Source organism: Xenopus laevis, chromosome 1S, assembly GCF_017654675.1.
Source record: "Xenopus laevis strain J_2021 chromosome 1S, Xenopus_laevis_v10.1, whole genome shotgun sequence".
NCBI lineage: Eukaryota > Metazoa > Chordata > Amphibia > Anura > Pipidae > Xenopus > Xenopus laevis.
The window spans coordinates 42,584,065-42,599,865 of record NC_054372.1 but is presented as its reverse complement, the minus strand read 5'-3'; the positions used below and the strand labels follow the sequence as shown (position 1 = coordinate 42,599,865).

Here is a 15,801-nt window from a genome sequence, read left to right as displayed (position 1 = left end):
ACAAAATAACTGCCTTTTGCACAAATTCTGCATGTAGAGAGACAGGATTTCTGGTGATTTTAATAGAGTGAGCTCTTATATATCTTCTAGGCAAAAGGAGCCCCCCATAATATATATTGGATCATTCATCTGACACCCAACTCCTGAATGAGGAGAAACAGATGCTGAGAGGAATACAGAACAATACAGAATTTTTGATTGATTGTATTTAGAAAATGTCAGGGGGCCTATCAGCTCCCAGCGGGAGTAGTCAGGACCGAGGAGGAAGCCCAACAAGGGTTAAAGTCCAAGTATGCAGTACAAATAGGAATCAGGCACAATCGTTAGTTACAGTCCAGGCAAAAGTTCAAACAGGCAGGCAGATAAGGATCAGAGTCAGGATCACAGCAGAAATCCAAACCAGGCAGACAATAATACACCCAGGTACTAACAGGATTGAAGACCTATAATTGGGCAGGGTTTCAGCGTACAGGGCGCCCTTTTATTACAAAATCCTGGCACCAGCGAGAACGTCAACATGCAGTGACAAGGCCCCCATGTGTTCAGCATGGGCAGCGCCATCTTGGATTTTCATTGCGACCGCCGGGAAGGAAAGCAGCGCCGTAGGGTGCTTCCGGCAGTCCTGACAGAAAGTTTCTTATTTTGGTATGCTGAAGCCAATATTACATTTTAATTTTCGCGATAGTTCCCCTTTAGAGATTAAAGCACAATGGGATTGTATTGTCATACATTTATGCAGTTTAGTTATCACCAAGTTCAAAATACAAATCAGTTTATATAGAACACTATGGGAAATGACATTCCCTTATTTCATCGCACTCGAAATATTGGGTTTTAAGATACAGTAATACATTCCATACCTTTATTATAAAATAAGAACCACACTGCGCACCATATTTTCTTACAGTTATTCTGTCCATCCTTTCCAGGTCAATTACATATATGTGGAACCTTTGAAAAGTGTTATTTCAGCAGGTTAGCGTTACTTTAACCTATGGGGTTTTTTAAAAAAAAAAAATGTATATATAATATTTTGTGATTTTTTTTCTGTACTTAATGAGATTACTGTTTTCTAAGCAAAAGATTAAAGAAAATGTATGCGTGCAAGAAGCACTGTAATTTTCCATCATGTGATTTATTCATATTTAAACTTGATATCTGGTGAAAGTTATTTGCTTTTACAGAAGCCAGTGTCTTCAACTGCTTTTTACTTTCTGGGTTTAGCAATTTTTCTCTTCTTGCAGAGTCAAATCATAAAAAAGTAAAATAGCTCTGACTTTTACTGCTACTATATACATATGGATATACAAATGAATCGTAATTGAATTCTGTTGTACACAATAATAATAATAATGATGGCTCACACAGACCATACACTACAAAAAAATATCTGCTGGTGTCCATAAAGCGTACACTATCTGTACTACATTATTGTTGACCACATTAATTTAGCATGATAATCTCATATATAAAACAAGAAGTCGAGTGAGCTATTGAGGGCTGCAGCTGCCCTCAGGCCTTCAGCTGGACACAGGAGGTCAAGTTTTAAGTGAGTAGGGGTTCTCTTCTTCACCGTTCCATGTTTCACTGAATGGCAAATTGACATAAAGCAATACAATAATCTAGGCATACTGAATTTTAGTTTCAAATGTTTTAAAAACCTTTTAAAGGGCTGAAAAGCAACCCAATACTGACAGGGAAGTTATTGTTATGTTTTAGATTATTTGGCCTTCAGCTGGAAAGGCCAAATCCTTCAGGTAGAATTTATAGTGCAATGGAAAGTTGCTTTCCTAAGAAACTCTAAGAACAGCTTTTCCAAAAGTTTTGTCCCCCACCAACCACCTCAGCTCCACTCAGACTTTGCCTTATTTATCCTGTAGGCCCACAGATAGGTATTACATTTGAATAATTTACAAAACAGATGCTAAGTGCAAAATTTGGACACAATATTCATTTATGATTTTTGAGTTCACCAAAAATTATGCAATATGAGTACATGTTAGCTGCCTCTTTTCATGAATTAAAGTTGAAGGAAAGGCCTTTTTATTTGGGGGAGACAAAAGTTAGTCACCCCAAGTGATTATATATACTTACCTCAAACCTCAAAATCAAACCCTGGGCCCATAGAAAACTGCACCGGTTCGTAGTTCTTCCAGTGAGCACCACAGAACGATTGGCTTCCTTCTTCTTCTTTCTTCCAATTTCCCAGGGACAGACTCATGCGCAGTAAAAAGAAAATGCAGACTTCTTCATTAAAGTCCTGTTTAAAGTCTTTGTTAAAGTCTTCGTTAAAGTCATGCACATCCGCACAAAGAAAGAAGAATCAGGAAGCCAATCACTCCTTGGTGCTCGTTGGAAGAACCCATGTAACAATGCAATTACTTTTTGTGAGTTGCGGCCAGGGCTTCGTATTGTGTTGATTCTAGCGCTTTGTACTTGTAGTTTTGTTTGTAATTTGCATTCTGCTTTATTATGCTGTTCCTATTTGTATGTGAATGTAAGAAATAATTTACATATATAAAACAAATATACTGCAAGTAAAATATGTTGGAGGTTAATCAGGTCAAAGGTGGCTCATTGGCAGTGGTTTTTATGTGCTGCCCCAAAGCATTTCGTGTTTTTTTTCAAATCCACTGAAAGTGTTTTGAGGCAATTGAAAAAAAATGCCTTTGCACATGGGCTCCAGTCTTAGCTGGGGAACCACTGATATACTGGTTAGCAAAATATATTTTATTCTGGTATGTTTTTGCTGGTTTCAATGCAGCCTTGTGTGCAGTGGGCATAAAAAAGTTTACTCTGGATTTTATTTCATCATATTAACCTGATACCAAATTCTCAGAACATGCAAAGGAGCACATCTGATTGGCTCATCTGTCAGTTTATGTAACTCTATTATTGGGATTATTTTTTTCTGTTTTAGTTGGCTATACCACCGATGATTTGCGATTCATTTGGCAGCCAGGAGATCCTGTTCAAATGGAAAAAATTGCCTTGCCTCAGTTTGATATTAAAACAGAAGAAATTGAGTATGGCAATTGCACAAAGTACTACAAAGGCACTGGTAAGTGGACATGGATCATGGAAGAAAACTTTACTTTTTAAAGTAATCCTAAACACATTTTATACATTTTACTTGTTTATTCTCTTAAATTAAAGATCCTTGGCAAACCCCTAATCCTCTAACACTATCCTACTCTCCTTCCAAGCCTTGTGCGTCATGCAAGAACAGTCCCTGGTACTGTCAGGCTGGTGCACAAAAAGAAGTGAAGGTTTACGCCAGAGGCTTTTGGAAGTTGCATAGGAGCTGTTATTTAATGCTAAAGCTGGTGGGAAGCAACACAACAACTCTGTCCCTTGATCTTATCAAAGCAACATTATGATTAGTATGGGCTGTAACTACTCTTTTAAGTCATGCTAGACTTAAAAGAAAATAGTTCTCAGTTTTGTATGCCCTATATAATGTGTTGAAATGAAATTGGGTCAATAGATAGGCTATTTTATAATAAAAAATATTTTCAATATAGTTAGCGTAATCTATAAAGGATAATGTCTAACATAATAGCCAGAACACAACTTCCTGCTTTGCAGCTCTCTAACCTGTTACTAGTCAGTAACCAATCAGTGAATTGAAGGTGGTCCACGTGGGGCATAACTGTTCAGTAAGTTTGCTTTTGAATCTGACCTGCGTTATAAGGAACATAAACAATGTAACTGAACATTTATGCCCCATGTGGCCCCCTCTTCAAATTTCTGATTAAGAGTTAGAGAGCTGCAAAGGAGTAAGTAGTGTTCTGGCTATTATGTTATACACAGTTCGCTTCAGCCTTTATAGATAACATTTTGGCTAAATAACTATATTGGAAACAACTAATTTATTTACCCAGTTTTTTCTTTACATTGAACTGTTCCTGTAGCAGTATGATATGTTACAACTGGCCACTAGAGGTCTCACTGTTTTGACTTATGCAAGAACTAGCGGGATATACTTGTTGGTAGTTACAGACTGTGTGTGCAGCAGCTAATGGTTTCTCTTGGGATCAGCTAATAAAGTCTGTGCTACGGGATCCTGAGAGTGTACCTCCTTGATGTAAGTCTACCTTCATAACAGTTCCTTTAAATAAGATGACATTTTCCCTTTTACCCTCTATCTTTGTTAACTGTACATGGCATATTGCCTTCAACCAGAATGTTATTTCAGTAGCCCCTGCAGTGAGCTACATCACTCTAATTCCAATGATGGGGACCCTATAAACTTGGGCATTGATCTCGAGCAGCATGAAGCTTTTCTACAGTGCCAGGTGGCAATACCATTCTGAAAGGTCAGATTAAACAGTACAGCTCCTACCCATTGATATCTGCACTAGCAAATTACAGCTCTGACTCTAGACATGCTTTCCACGAATGCCTTGAAGTATGACTAATCCTTTTCTGCTTGTAGCCTACTGTTTAGAATGTTAATGTCAGTGGCAACAATAAATTGATGGCTTTGCTGAGGACACTGTCATTAGAATAAAAATATAAATATAATATAATAAAATATGTATATTATTGCCACTAATTAATTGATGATAGAAAGCATTGGAAAGAACATTTGCCTTTCGTATAGTTACATTTTGTGTTTAAATGAAGTACAGGTATGGGACCTGTTATCCAGAAACCTGTTAACCAGAAAGCTCTGAATTACAGAAAGGTCGTCCCCCATAGACTACATTTTATCCAAATAATCCACATTTTAAAAAATGATTTCCTTTTTCTCTGTAATAATAGAACAGAACCTTGTACTTGATCCAAACTAAGATATAATTAATCTTTATTGGAGGCAAAACCAGCCTATTTGATTTATTTAATGTTTAAATGATTTTCTAGTAGATGCAAGGGATCTTGCAACTACTAGAAAGATCCAGTATCCAGAAAGCTCCAGGTCCTGAGCATTTTGGATAACAGATCCCATTCCTGTACTACATCCCCTGTTCATTAATTTGGCTGCTACTTATGGAACGTCATGTGCAGTACAGGTCACTCACAGCTTCCGATCAGCGATCTGGATGGGAATCATATTCAGTGTTGGATTGGGACACCAGGGGCCCACCCAAAAACCTTTGACAAGGGGCCCACCAATCAATCTTAGACCAGGGCCCCACTCTTAGTATTATTTTTCTTCCTCTCCTCACTCAACCTCTATTCTCCTAGTCTCTTTTCTTTACATACTATACTCTATTGTTCCATCTGTTTAGCATCTTTGTTCTCATAGAAATAGGGAATGGCCATGAAATAGGTCAAATGTTTAACAGCATGAGGGCCCACTGACACCTGGGCCCACCGGGACTTTTCCTGGTATCCCGGTGGGCCAGTCCGACACTGATCAAATTTGTATAAAAGTCAGAATAAATGGAAAATGAACCACAGTGTAGATTATTTTTCCATTGCCTTTGTGAGAATTTTTCAGTACTCCATCCGTCCGCCTGTGTAAAAACAATTGCACAATATACAGTATGAGTTCATTTATTTCCTCCAACACAATGTCCAAAATCCAAAATAGGATGCAAAGCCCTGCCCTTACTGTCTTTAACTGGCCTGCATCCCCTGACATTGCAGTCTGTACCTTGCACCACAAATTCTTTATACAGCAGGAGGTGCAGACTGCATTGTATTCTTGTGCGCCTTAGTGCTGGGCATGTCTTCCCCTAGTCTGCCATAAATTACATTATACAATAATCTGCATTTGGGTGCAGTGTAAGTTTTAATATTTTTGTAACAAAATGTAAATAGCTCTTAAAAAATGCAAAACTGATTTAGCAAATTACTAATTGGCGAGAGAAAAAAAGTACACTACTGAGAAATTTAATATTTTTGTTCTTATTTATCCCAATTTTTTTTTACATTTTATGGCTTTTATTACATTTCCCTCTAGTCATTCTTGATTATTTAAGTACTTTACTTCCTTCATTAACTTTTGCCTAGAGATTTCTATTAACATAATGAAATACAGATTCACAAAATAATGAGGTGATTGTAAGTAGACGTGTATTGTCCAATATTTTACTTTCAGTATATTTATTCTGATTTTTATTCTCTATACATGATTCTAATATAGTATTAGCTGCTGCCTGCTGTTATGCACTTCTGCTGAGCAGCTAAAAATATAGTAGACACCAGTAGTATAGTAGACAGTATATTTACATCATATTCTGTGTTAATTTAGCTGGTATATAAATAAATGTTTTGTTTTTTATACTCTTGGTTAACTGTAGTTTCATTTCTTTTTAAGGTTATTATACTTGTGTGGAAGTGATCTTTACCCTAAGTCGACAGGTTGGATTTTACATGATGGGTGTTTATGCCCCAACTTTACTTATTGTTGTCCTTTCTTGGCTTTCATTTTGGATCAACCCAGATGCAAGTGCTGCAAGAGTGCCACTTGGTAAAGTATTTTACCCTCCCCTTATTTGTAATCTATAGCTCTAAATTAGAAGTTAAGATATAATTAACCCAATTTAAATGTAAATAACATTCTATGGCCAGCGTTAGCAGGGAGAATGACAGCAAGGGAGACTTAAAGGAGAAGGAAAGCTACAGAGGCATTTTATTGCCAATAGATTAGCTGCAATAGTGCAAGCTAGAATGCTATATTTATTCTGTAGAATGTTTTACCATACCTGAGTAAAAAGCTCTTGAAACTCTGTTTGTTTAGGATAGGAGCTGCAGTATTAACGTGGGGTGACATCACTTCCTGCCTGAGTCTCCCCCTGCTCTGGGCTCAGATTACAGTAGAGAAGGGAGGGGGAGGGGGAAGAGGAGCAAACTGAGCATGCTCTTGCCCAGGGCAATGAGGTTTAAGATGAAGTCAGGAAGTCTGATACAGAAGCCCATGTGTACACAATAGAAGGAAAGAAATGCTGTGTTTCTTTTGACATTGACAGGGGACTCAGAGCAGCACTACTTTGGGGGTTTACTGGTATATTTAGATGGACTTTTCTGATAAGGCCTACTTAGTTTTAACCTTTCCTTCTCCTTTAAGAAAGTATGGGGCAAGTTTGCATGGATGCAAAGAAAAATGGATAAAAAGAAATTGGGGCAAAATAAGGCATTAACGAGGGAACACAGAGACATAAAGAGAGTAAAAAGAAGAAAGGAAAAGCACAGAATGCACAGAAAATAAGAGATGTAGACAAATTCCGTTTTTTAAGTTAACTTTTAGTATGTTCAAGAATGCCCTATCTATTTTTTACCCACTTTATTTATTGCTTTTTTTATCTGTTGTTTAAATAGTTTTGTAAAACATTGTTACATTTCATTGTTCCACAGGCATCAAATTTTGTTTTTTTGTTTTTTAATGAATTTATCTGTATGGTGTATGATGCATGGATTTATTGGCTAACTTTATTATAGAAATTGCCTCTAGCATCTTGCCTTTAATAAATACACTGGGACTGATTTACAGAGTGGTTCCCCATAACAGCCATTTGGATCTTTACTTTAATTTTCAAGCCGTTGGTTGATTTATTTAGGCAACTGCACTGATGAATTATAGCACCTATGCTATATATGTATATCAGTACTGCTATTTTTATTATTTTAAGTATTTTGAAGATTATTTTTGTCTGCATGCATGGAGGGTGGACAAACCCACTAGGTGGACACTAATATACAAGTGTTAACCCAATATATAAGTGTGGCTGAGTACAAGACCATTGTGTTTTTACATGTGGACTGCTTTGATTTTTTTTTTTTTTGCCCGGGCTGCTTTTTACTCCCAGCTGTGTGTTCCAGCTGGTTTTATTCATGTGGCTTGTATTCGAGAAGATTGTTAAATATCTAGATACATCTCATAATTTAATTTTTCCTTCACAAATGGACTCTGTTGTTACTACTTTTTGTATTTAAGTTTTCCATTTCATAGGTATTGACATCACTTTCCGTTCCTAGATCAATGTTTTAATATCATTCATCATGTAAACATTCTTCATTTGTCTGTTTGGCATACAATCTTAATCTATGTGGACCATCCTCATCACACCAGAAAATCGCATGATGAGCAATGATTAAGGATCACTTTGACAGGTGCCACTGAACTGTAAGATTTGCATTATCAACCCTCCATTGCTATTGTTCGTGGCAATTTCTCCTTTTATTTCTAAACCACTGACATTGGTCTAGTTTATTTAAGGGCATATTTATCAAGGGTTTATCAAAAAAAACGTAATTTCAGTAGGTCTTTTTTAATTTGAATTTCGAAGTTTCGAAATTCGAATTCAAAAAGACCAACCAAAATTAAGTTGAAGGGTTTTTGGCCAAATAGGTCAGTTTTCAATCGAAAAGGTCCGTATTCGGCAGAATTCGTATCATACGAATCGAAGTAACATCGCATTTGATCGAATTCAAATCAAAGTTTTTCCCCAAAAAAACTTTGATTTTTCAAAATTCACCAATTGACTCCAAATGGGTTATAGGAGGTCTGCCCTAAGCTAAAACAGCAATTTGGCAGGTTTTGGATGGCGGATAGTCAAAGTCGAATTTAAATTTCGATATTCGAATTTTCGATTTTTTTTCAAATTCAAATCGAATGTTGACTATTCCCTAGTTGAAGTACTCAAAAATAGCTTGAAATTCAAATTCGAAAATTCTCCTCGACCTTTGATAAACTGCCCCTTAAACAGTGAGACATGTAACTGTTGTACAATATGCATCTTGGGGCAAATTCACTAAACGCTGAAGCGCCTAACGCTAGCGTGAATGCGCCAGCGTAGTGCATTTTCGTTAATTCGCCGATTCACTAACAGACGCTGGAGTAAATTCGCCATTGTTACTTCGCACCCTTACGCCTGACGAATTTGCGCAACGGACGTAACTACGCAAATTCACTGACACGTGAATTGTTCTGAACGCTACCTTTTACGCCAGATTTCCTTCGCCACCTCAGACCAGGCGAAGTGCAATAGAGTAGATAGGGATTGCTTCAAAAAAAGTTAAAACATTTTCTAAGTCCCAAAAAATGCTGGGTGATTATGGGTGATAGGCTGAAAAAGATTGAAAATTTTTTTGGGGCTCCCCTCCTTCCCCCCCCTACATTTCCTAACTCATGGCACCTTAACTATACAGTGGGCACATGTGTTTGGCAAAATAAACATTTTATTTGCTGTTTTGAAGGTTTCCCAGGCTTGTGTAGTGCTGCTACATATACCTCCATTGTAACTTCAATTTGGCGCCGTATGCAAATTAACCATCGCTAGCGTAACTTTGCTTTGCTTGGCGAATTAACGCTAGTGCAACTTTGCAACCTTACGGTTCCCCTGAGCGCAACTTCGGATTTTAGTGAATTTGCGTATTGCTGGCGAAAATACGCCTGGCGAAGTGCGGCGAAGCCGACGCTGGCGCAACTACGAATCTTAGTGAATGTCCCACATAATATCAAGCGAGATAAAAAGTGAGATAAAAATCATATAAGATTCAAAAATTGTAATAAAAGTGACGACATTTTACAGCATATAAGAGAAATCTATTGTATGATATACAGGTATGGGACCTGATATCCAGAATGCTGGGGACCTGGGGATTTCCAGATAAGTCTTTCTGTAATTTGGATCTTCATACCTTAAGTCTACTAGAAAATCATGTAAACATTAAATAAACCCAAAGGCTGGTTTTGCTTCCAATAAGGAGTAATTACTGTATATCTTAGTTGGGATAAAGTTCAAGGTACTGTTTTATTATTATAGAGAAAATATGGGTTATTTGATTATAATGGAATCTATGATAGAATGCCTTTCCATAATTTGGAACTTTCTGGATAACGGGTTTCCAGATAATGGATCCCATACCTGTAACTGCAAAGGGAATGTAAACCCTCAAAACAAATGAAGGTAAAGCTGATAAGAATAATCTTCTGAGCACTTTTACTATTTGCATTATATTTTTATAATTAAAAAGATATTAGCAATTATGAGTGTCAGACTAGGAAGCCAGGGGCCACCAGAAAACCTTATATAAAAAGACCCACTATCCACAATATCTTCCTCTACTCCTCACTCTGTATCTTTATTTTCCTAGGCTCTTTATCATACATCTTAATACTATAATCTATCCTTCTGTCCATTACTCCGTTATGTTTTCATACAGAAAAGAGGAATGTTTTATAGGTTTACAAGGCACAAAGGAGCAGGAGGGCCCAATGACTTTCAGGCCTACGAGGCCTGGTATAATAATAGGTCAGTGTGACACAGGTAATTATCAAACTGATGCCGTGACGTGGAAACAACAGTGCCATTTGCTGATCAGATGTTTTGCTCTTTTCTAAGCAGAAAACTTTTCTCTTCTTCTTTCAGGATGGTCAGCACATGGCAATGCAGTTTTATTTTAATTAAATGTGCAGTTTAAAAACGGATTATTACTTGAAAACCAGAAAGAAATGTAGGAAAATGACAAAAGTGCTCAGAAAAGCAATTTTACATTTTCTTTATTTGTATTTGTTTTGAGGCTTTATAACCACTGAAAGGGGTGGTTCACCCTAGAATTAGGGTCTTCTGACGCGTTTCGCTGAAAAATTTGTAAATTTCCCCCAAATTCAGGAAACGGCGGAAAATTTGCGAAACACAAGTTTTGACGTGGGCGTCAAAATTGATGCCAGCGACAACTCCAACACCAGTGACAATTTGACGCACATTAAAGTCAATGAGTGTACGTTTAATTGTCGCCGGCGTTGGAATTGATGCCGATAATAAATTCACCCATCACAAGTCCTCTCCTATTAATATTCCAGTCTCTTACTCAAATCAATGCATGTTGCTCATGTACTGTAATTTGGACCCTAATTACCAGATTGCTGAAATTGCAAACTGGAGAGACACTGTTTTTAGTTATTTAGCTTTTTATTCAGTGGCTCTCCAGTTTGCAATTTCAGCAATACTGCTTTAGATAAACAGCTTTCTACCTCTGGTGACTGATCTATATACTGAACTTTCATATTTTGTGTTTTCTGTATACAATTTCAACAGTGATGAGCGAATCTGACCTGTTTCACTTCAACAAAAATTCACAAACTGGTGAAAATTCACCATAATTCTTTGAAATCTATGGGCGCCACAATGTTTTTCACCCATTGGAGTCTATGGACGTCATTTTTGTCGAAACTCATCGTCAAAAATCGCTTATCACTAAATGTCAAATTTTCTGTTAGGCTCTTAACTGTCATTTCTTCTCTCTTTTATTTAGGCATCTTTTCAGTTCTCAGCTTGGCATCTGAATGCACCACCTTAGCACAGGAGTTGCCAAAAGTGTCATATGTAAAGGCTATAGATGTTTGGCTTATTACTTGTCTCCTGTTTGGTTTTGCCTCCCTTGTTGAGTATGCTGCTGTTCATATAATGTTGAACAGCCCAAAAAGGATTGAAGCAGAGAAAGCTAAAATTGCAAAGGCTAACCAGACAGATGGAAAAGGGGCCAATGCAGCCAAAAATAATACAGTCAATGGGACCGGTACTCCTATCCATATAAGCACCTTGCAAGTATGTATAAAGATTATAAATCTAACTTAAAATCATATATCTATGCAATAAGAGGATTCTAGTTAAATGCCTGCATTATATTTTGAACTTTTTGTACGCTTTAGAATGGGAGTTCAGTTATTAACCATTTAGTAAACCATACTTGTAAGTATGTATGCATATTTTTATTTATATAGTGTTGCTTATATATGCAGCACTGTACAGCAGAACAAATAAATAGAACAAACTGCGGGTAGAGTCCTGCAGCGGGTGGGTACCCGCGGGTTACCCGCAAAAACCTGCAGTACCCTGCGGGTTGCGGATAGAAGTTCCGGGTGCGGGTATAGACGCGGGTCGGCAGTTCTGCGGGTTTGCAGGTCGCGGGTCGGGCCGCGTGTCTTCTCAATAGCGATATTTACTCCTTTTTTCTGGTCATGTCTACTTCCGATGACGCCACTTCCGGTTTACAATGACAGCACTTCCTGATTCTTGATGGTCAGCGGGTTGCAGGTCCGGGTTGCGGATAAGGTACTTGCAGGTCAGGTCGGATTGCGGGTACACGGGTTGCAGGTCTGGGTCTGGGTTGCGGGTACGGGTCCCAAAAAATGGACCTGCGCAGGACTCTAACAGAGGGTGATTGCAATAATAAATAGTGACTAAAGTACCCCCTCTTGTAAAATATAAGGATATTATAATTTACCAAGGAGTTTCACGGTTCGGCCGAGTGTTTTTATACAGGTCATGGAACTCCGAAGTAACTTCTAATATGATCATATTTTGCAACAGGGGGTACTTTATTTATTATAATACACACGTTTCAGTGAGTCATGTGACAGAAATGACATCAGAACTCACCGTTTATAACTGATGACATCAGAACTCCCCGTTTATAAGGATATAATTTACAAGATATTCATGGCTTTTGTGTATTATATAAAAATAAATACAAAGTACAATTGCATTAAAGAATAAGAGCTAATTGTTAAAGAGAAAATAGTAAGGAGGTCACTGCCCACTAGAGCTTACAATCAAAGTGGGAGGGTAAATTACAGACACAAATAGGGAGAGTAAGCTGCAAGTTACAGTGTTTGACACTATAGAACTGGGTCAGGTGTTATGTGAACGCCTGGCCGACTCCTTCTGTCTTTCTGCTCCTTAAATTTGGAATGCCATCCCTGAATCTTGCCTCAGTCTCTTTTAAGATAAACTCAAACACTGCCTCTTTATTTCCAAAGAGACTGAGGGAAGATTCAGGGATGGTATTCCAAATTTAAGGAGCAGAAAGACAGAAGGAGTCGGCCAGGCACATATAAAGACACTAGAGAAGAGATGTAATTAGGTGCAGAGGAATGAAGGACTTTGAAGGTTATGAGCAGTATTTAAAACAGATTCTAGTGGAGAGACTTGAGCTTTAGGGAGGCCAGTTAGTAGCAATTGCAGTAGCCGAGACAGGGTAGGATGGCCTCTTGCTTGGACTTTGACAGGGCATAAATAAGGCAAGACACTAGAAATGTATAATTTAAGATTTAGAATACTGTAGTAGGACATTAGGTTGTAGACAGAATGAATCAAAGTAAATAAGTATTTTTTTTTCAGTTTTGATTAATGCTGCAGATACCAGCAACTATCACATCACTACAGTGACCGTACAATAATGCTCTTATGTGTTTTTTTATTGTGGAAGGGTATTATTTGTGTGTGTTTTACAGCTTCTTGCCTGGTTTTAGACAGTGGTAAATGCTTATTACAGATAGCAATATTTGCTCCAGGTTTTGTGATCCAGTCAGCATTATCAGTTATATCCAACAGTAAACAAGGAACACCAAGGGGCAGATTCACTAAGGGTCGAATTTCGAAGTTAAAAATACTTCGAAATTCGACCCTCGAATTGAAATCCTTCGACTTCGAATATCGAAGTCGAAGGATTTAGCGCTAAACGTTCGATCGAACGATTCGAAGGATTTTAATCAAACGATCGAATGAATATCCTTCGATCAAAAAAAGTTTAGCAAGCCTATGGGGACCTTCCCCATAGGCTAACATTGACTTCGGTAGGTTTTATCTGCCGAAGTAGGGGGTCGAAGTTTTTTTAAAGGGAAAGTACTTCGACTATCGAATGGTCGAATAGTCGAACGATTTTTACTTCGAATCGTTCGATTTTGTTCGAATTCGAACGAATTTAACCAATTCGATGGTCGAAGTACCCAAAAAATACTTCGAAATTCAAATTTTTTTCATTCGAATCCTTCACTCGAAGTTAGTGAATCTGCCCCCAAGGGTTATTTACTAAACTCCGAATACAAAAATCACCAAATTTTTGTGACTTTTTTTTAAATCAGACTTTTAAAAAATCACAGATTTTTCGGAATTTATTAAACCCCGAGGATGGAAAAATCCGAATCAGAAAATCCGGCATCTCAGACCTGTCGAGGTTGCATATAAGTCAATGGGAGAAGTCCCAATGATTTTTTTGATGTGCGCTGGGTTTCGTGCAATACCCCGACGTTTTCTGAGTTTTTGGGCATACATCTGAGTTTCGGGTGAAAAATCGGATGAAAAAATCATGAAAATCGGATGAAAAATACAAAAAAAACGCGAAAATCTGATTTTTTTTTTTCCCCGCAAAGCATATTTTCGGGAAAATTTAATAATAAATAAGTGTAAAAAACCTGAGCGGATTTGATCGGAGTTTGTAGCAGAAAATATTGTGATAAATTAGGACTTTGATAAATAACCCCCCAAGAATTTTTAGGTAACTTTATTTATGAAGCCAAAATAATTAAGAACCTAAACTGCACAATTACAGTCATGTTTTAGCAATAAATTCATTTTGGTAGAGTCAGAGGGAAACTGATACTAATTAGTGATAATATTAGGAAAGTAAATATGAGTGTTGCATCAGAAAGGTTTCTCTTTTCTCCAAAATAGAAAATCATTCTTCTTTCTCACTTTTATAGTGCAGAATGAATGACTGGCAGCTTGCTTTGGGGAATATTTCTGTAAATGTATCTGTAGCACTGTATGTCCTAGAAAAATATTTTTTTCAATTTATTATGGCCTGGTAAAGAGCGGAAACATTTGAATTTCCCAGAAATGTTTATGTATAACCACCGCACAGAATATAAACCCATTGGCAATGCACACTTGCTTAATATTTGGCATTTCAAAAGTACTTTACAAAATTCCATTTCTCCCAGGTTGCAGAGAATCGATGCAAAAAAGTCTGTACGTCTAAATCAGATTTGAGATCAAACGACTTCAGCATTGTCGGGAGCTTGCCTAGAGATTTTGAATTGTCCAATTATGACTGTTATGGAAAACCAATCGATGTCAACAATGGAATGGGAAAACCACAAGCAAAGAACAACAAAAAGCCTCCACCTGCCAAGCCAGTCATTCCATCGGAAGCAAAGCGAATCGATCTTTACGCCAGGGCATTATTTCCATTCACCTTCTTGTTCTTTAATGTTATATATTGGCTGGTATACTTATGATACCACTGTCTCATCATTTGAGTGAAACTGCGTAAGAAATTACCAAAGGCCAACCTGTGATCTTGTCTACATTTGCAAAGCAATACTTACATTGTAGATGCCATGCAATGTAATGAGAAAAAATGGAAGCATGACACTGCAATGTCTGTGCTTAAAATCATGTATATAAATGTAAGGTATACTTTCTGCTATAAATAAGGTTATGCCTAATGCATTGATAAACTCTCTCAAATTTTGCTCTTTTAGTATCAAAAGTTATGAAATGCTTCTAAAATTGAAACTCGTGCACGCTGAGTGTCATTGAAGATCATTGTACCATATATGTACAGTAGTATTTAACGGGTACATCTTCTTATTTTCGCAGGGAAATACGTAATAGATATTTTGGATGAATCAAGCCCAAACAAGATGTACAGTACTTCATAATATATAGACTGCATAATGAAAACTAATATTTAACGGCCGCTGTCAATGTGTAAAATAAAATGATCAGAGACTATTTTTTGTAAAAATGACTATTTAAGAAACGGAGCTGTATCCTTTGCGTGAACCAAACGTAATGTTTAAAAACAAGCTAATTAAAAATAGTAACTGAAATTGTGTCCGTTTTGTCACATTCTTTCACAGTTTAAGGAGGTGTATACAGTGTATTTTTTAGTTGTCTATAGTAGGTAAGGGGTAGCCTTGGAGTTGGACATGGACATGCAGACTTCATTGCTTGGGACACATGTAGCACCACATTGACATTGTAGGCGTAGTAGTACATTGCTGCCCACTACTTATGCTCCGAGGTACTGTAGGTGATACCTAAAAATTCACTGATGCTA

General features: G+C 37.3%; 1 protein-coding gene across 2 annotated transcripts in view; it reads left to right on the top strand.

The window, feature by feature from the left end:
• Positions 1-15,571, top strand: part of glrb.S (glycine receptor beta S homeolog) — a 76,458-nt gene extending 60,887 nt beyond the window's left edge. For both annotated transcript variants that reach the window (XM_018243244.2, XM_041579542.1), the window contains exons 7-10: positions 2,921-3,061; positions 6,269-6,421; positions 11,209-11,501; positions 14,678-15,571. In XM_018243244.2, coding sequence (XP_018098733.1) covers positions 2,921-3,061; positions 6,269-6,421; positions 11,209-11,501; positions 14,678-14,974 — 884 coding nt within the window. In that variant the 3' untranslated portion in view covers positions 14,975-15,571. The remainder of the gene's footprint in view (positions 1-2,920; positions 3,062-6,268; positions 6,422-11,208; positions 11,502-14,677) is intronic.
• The last annotated feature ends 230 nt before the right edge of the window (positions 15,572-15,801 follow it).